Raw genomic sequence first — 2,785 nt, 5'->3', positions numbered from 1 at the left:
GATTATGAAAAACTAAGTATACCATTAAAATCCTGAAGTCCCAATCTACTTATATATACAATATCAAGTTGAAGATATGAAATTTGAGAATCTATATCAAGTCCCTAGTGTTTTTTTTGGTATACCCAGCATTTTTGTGCTGTCCAAATCAATTTACCAATTTACTTTTTTAAAAACTAACCTTCTCGTTACTAGTGATAGTGTTCTTAACCAATTAATTCTTGACCAATTCTTTAGCTAAATGTTCAAATTGTGGACGTTTCAAAGGTTTGGTCATGATATCAGCTAATTGATTTCTAGTCTCAATATATTGGATATTATAATAATTATCTCTTTCAAATTGACGACAATAGCTTAATCTAATGTTTAAATGACGATTCTTCTTATTGAAATCATCTGATAAAATCATATTTATAGCAGCAGTTGAATCAGTAATGATTTTGGTCGGACTTAATTCCTGATTTGTCATAAATTCAACCATTCTTCTTAACCACAAATCATTTTTTACAGCATTTGAAAAAGCAATTACTTCACTTTCAGCTGGTGAGAACGTAGTTATAGATCCACCTTCTGATGACCATGATATTGGTGTACCATCAATAAATGACACAATTCCAAATGTACTCTTAAATTGTTCATCAGATGAATGACTTGCATCAACGAAAGTGGTAATCTGTGTATCCTTCTCTTCTTTTTTTGAAAAGATAAGTCCTTTTTCAGTGGATCCTTTTAAATAGCATAACAATCTGTTCAGGAAATTAAAAACTGCATTGCTTGGTGTAAGTTGGAATTTAGTAGCATAATTGATACTGAATGTAATATCAGGTCTGGTATTGGTACTTAAAAATAAGATGGAACCCATTATTTGTCTAACAGTATTAACTTTTCTGTCATAATCTGGATCTTTTTCAGCTTTATAAGAAGTATTGTCAATATATTCTGTAGGAGGAGATGGTTTGACTTTAGCATCTTCATTCAAAAATTTCTTGATTAGATCTTCAGTGTACCTTTTCTGATGCAATTTTATGGAAACCCTTTCACCATTTTGAAAACTCTCTTCAATTTCGATCCCTAATATTTTTCTAGTTTGTATATTCCCTTGAATGACAGGATCAATGGTTTTTAATTTGACTTCTTTACCTAAACCTTCTACTATCTCTTGATAAACTTGATCAGACTTACTGAACAGAATGAGATCATCAACAAATGTCAACAAAATACCGACTAATTCATTATTTTCATTGAATTTTTTGTAGACACAAGGAACTTCGATATCAGCTTTTAAACCTAATTTGTTGATCAAAATATCACGTAAATGATAATAAAAATTGCGACCTGAAGACCTAAGCCCATAAAGTGATTTCCTCAATTTTAAAACCAACCTTTTACCTTCTGGAATTGATATTGGGTCATAATGATCAGCATCTTGTTTCTTGAATTGATGGTAAAATTGAGGTATATAAATGAAAGAATTATCATTATTAATTGGACTGGAAACGAAAGCATTGGAAATATCGTGTTGAGATAACTTGAGATCATTTTGAATGGCATAATTAATACTTGAACGTAGGACATCAGAGCTTAATGTAGGAGAGTAACAGTTATCATTTTCATTTATCGACTCGAGGTCGCCTCTAGCACACAACCTGGCCTTAAATTTAATGCTATTATCAATATTTAATTTCTTATTTAATCTCCATGTGGTAGGGATGATGTTGATTTTCTTGTTCTTGATATCTTTTTCATCAACCAATGTCTCTTCAAATGTGTAATATTGTAGCAATTCATACAATTCATTATAAATAGCGGCTAACCATTTGACTTTTTCAGGTGATTTGAGGAACTTGTTTAAATTGTTGATAACCTTATCTGATTCTATGGGTTTCTTCCTCTTTACTAATGTTTCCATTGATTTATTAGATTTGGAAATAATGTCTTCAAATGGCCTTTTATTTATTTTTGGTGTTTGGGTTTTCGCGGTGGCAAATTCTGAAGTTTGAAAATCATTGAGAACTTTACCATCTATAATACCAACATCTGCTCTATCTAAATCAATAAAAATATCTTGACCATTCTTAATGTTCTTATCAGAATCGTGAGTAACTTGAGATTGAGCACTATCATCAACATCATTTGATTCCAATGTATCATCTATCATTTGAACGTCTCCATCAGCATCAAGATTTGTTGTCTTTTTGGTTTCACCATTAGTTTCATCTGATATATTTGAGGTTTGATCAATGCCAAAAATATTAGAACCAATGTTATCATCTTTATCATGTGAATCTGGAGCAGAATTGTTGATATCAGCTGCATTTGATGTTGTATTTGATACTGGATTTTGTGTACTAACATTTTTAACAGATTCATCATTTGAAGGTATATCATTAACGTTATTAACATCATCATCTTCAACTTTATTGTTATCAACGTCATTAAGATCTTTAGCAGTCACATCTATGTCTTTGTCAACAAACATTTTATCTTGATTTGAATTATCTAATGTTTTATTATTAAAATCATGTTGTGAAACTTGATGATCCATATTCATGTCATTTGATTCATTTAATTCATGTATACCATCTGGATGTGATTGTGCCATTTGAGAATTCAATTCATTTTCAACTAATTCAGCTGGTGGATCCCAATAACTATCCTTATTGTTCTTTTCAAATAACTCATCATCATCATTTTTGTTTTCAGAAATTGAATTTTCATCATCTTTATCATCTTCATCAACTAATCCCATAGATGGATCAACATTCAAGTAATTTTGGTTAGATAT

General features: G+C 30.4%; 1 protein-coding gene across 1 annotated transcript; it reads right to left on the bottom strand.

The window, feature by feature from the left end:
- Nucleotides 1-214: 214 nt before the first annotated feature.
- BN7_4079 (Transposon Ty1-A Gag-Pol polyprotein) lies at nt 215-2,749 on the bottom strand (the record flags this gene model as incomplete). The annotated part of the gene is made up of 1 exon (XM_011275327.1): nt 215-2,749. The coding sequence occupies one exon, from the start codon at nt 2,747-2,749 to the stop codon at nt 215-217; it is 2,535 nt and encodes an 844-aa protein (XP_011273629.1).
- Nucleotides 2,750-2,785: the final 36 nt, after the last annotated feature.

The sequence above is a fragment of the Wickerhamomyces ciferrii genome, contig 00132, assembly GCF_000313485.1.
Source record: "Wickerhamomyces ciferrii WGS project CAIF00000000 data, strain NRRL Y-1031 F-60-10, contig 00132, whole genome shotgun sequence".
Classification (NCBI taxonomy): domain Eukaryota; kingdom Fungi; phylum Ascomycota; class Saccharomycetes; order Phaffomycetales; family Wickerhamomycetaceae; genus Hansenula; species Hansenula ciferrii.
Note: the sequence above shows the minus strand (reverse complement) of the source record. Positions and strands in the feature narration are given on the sequence as shown.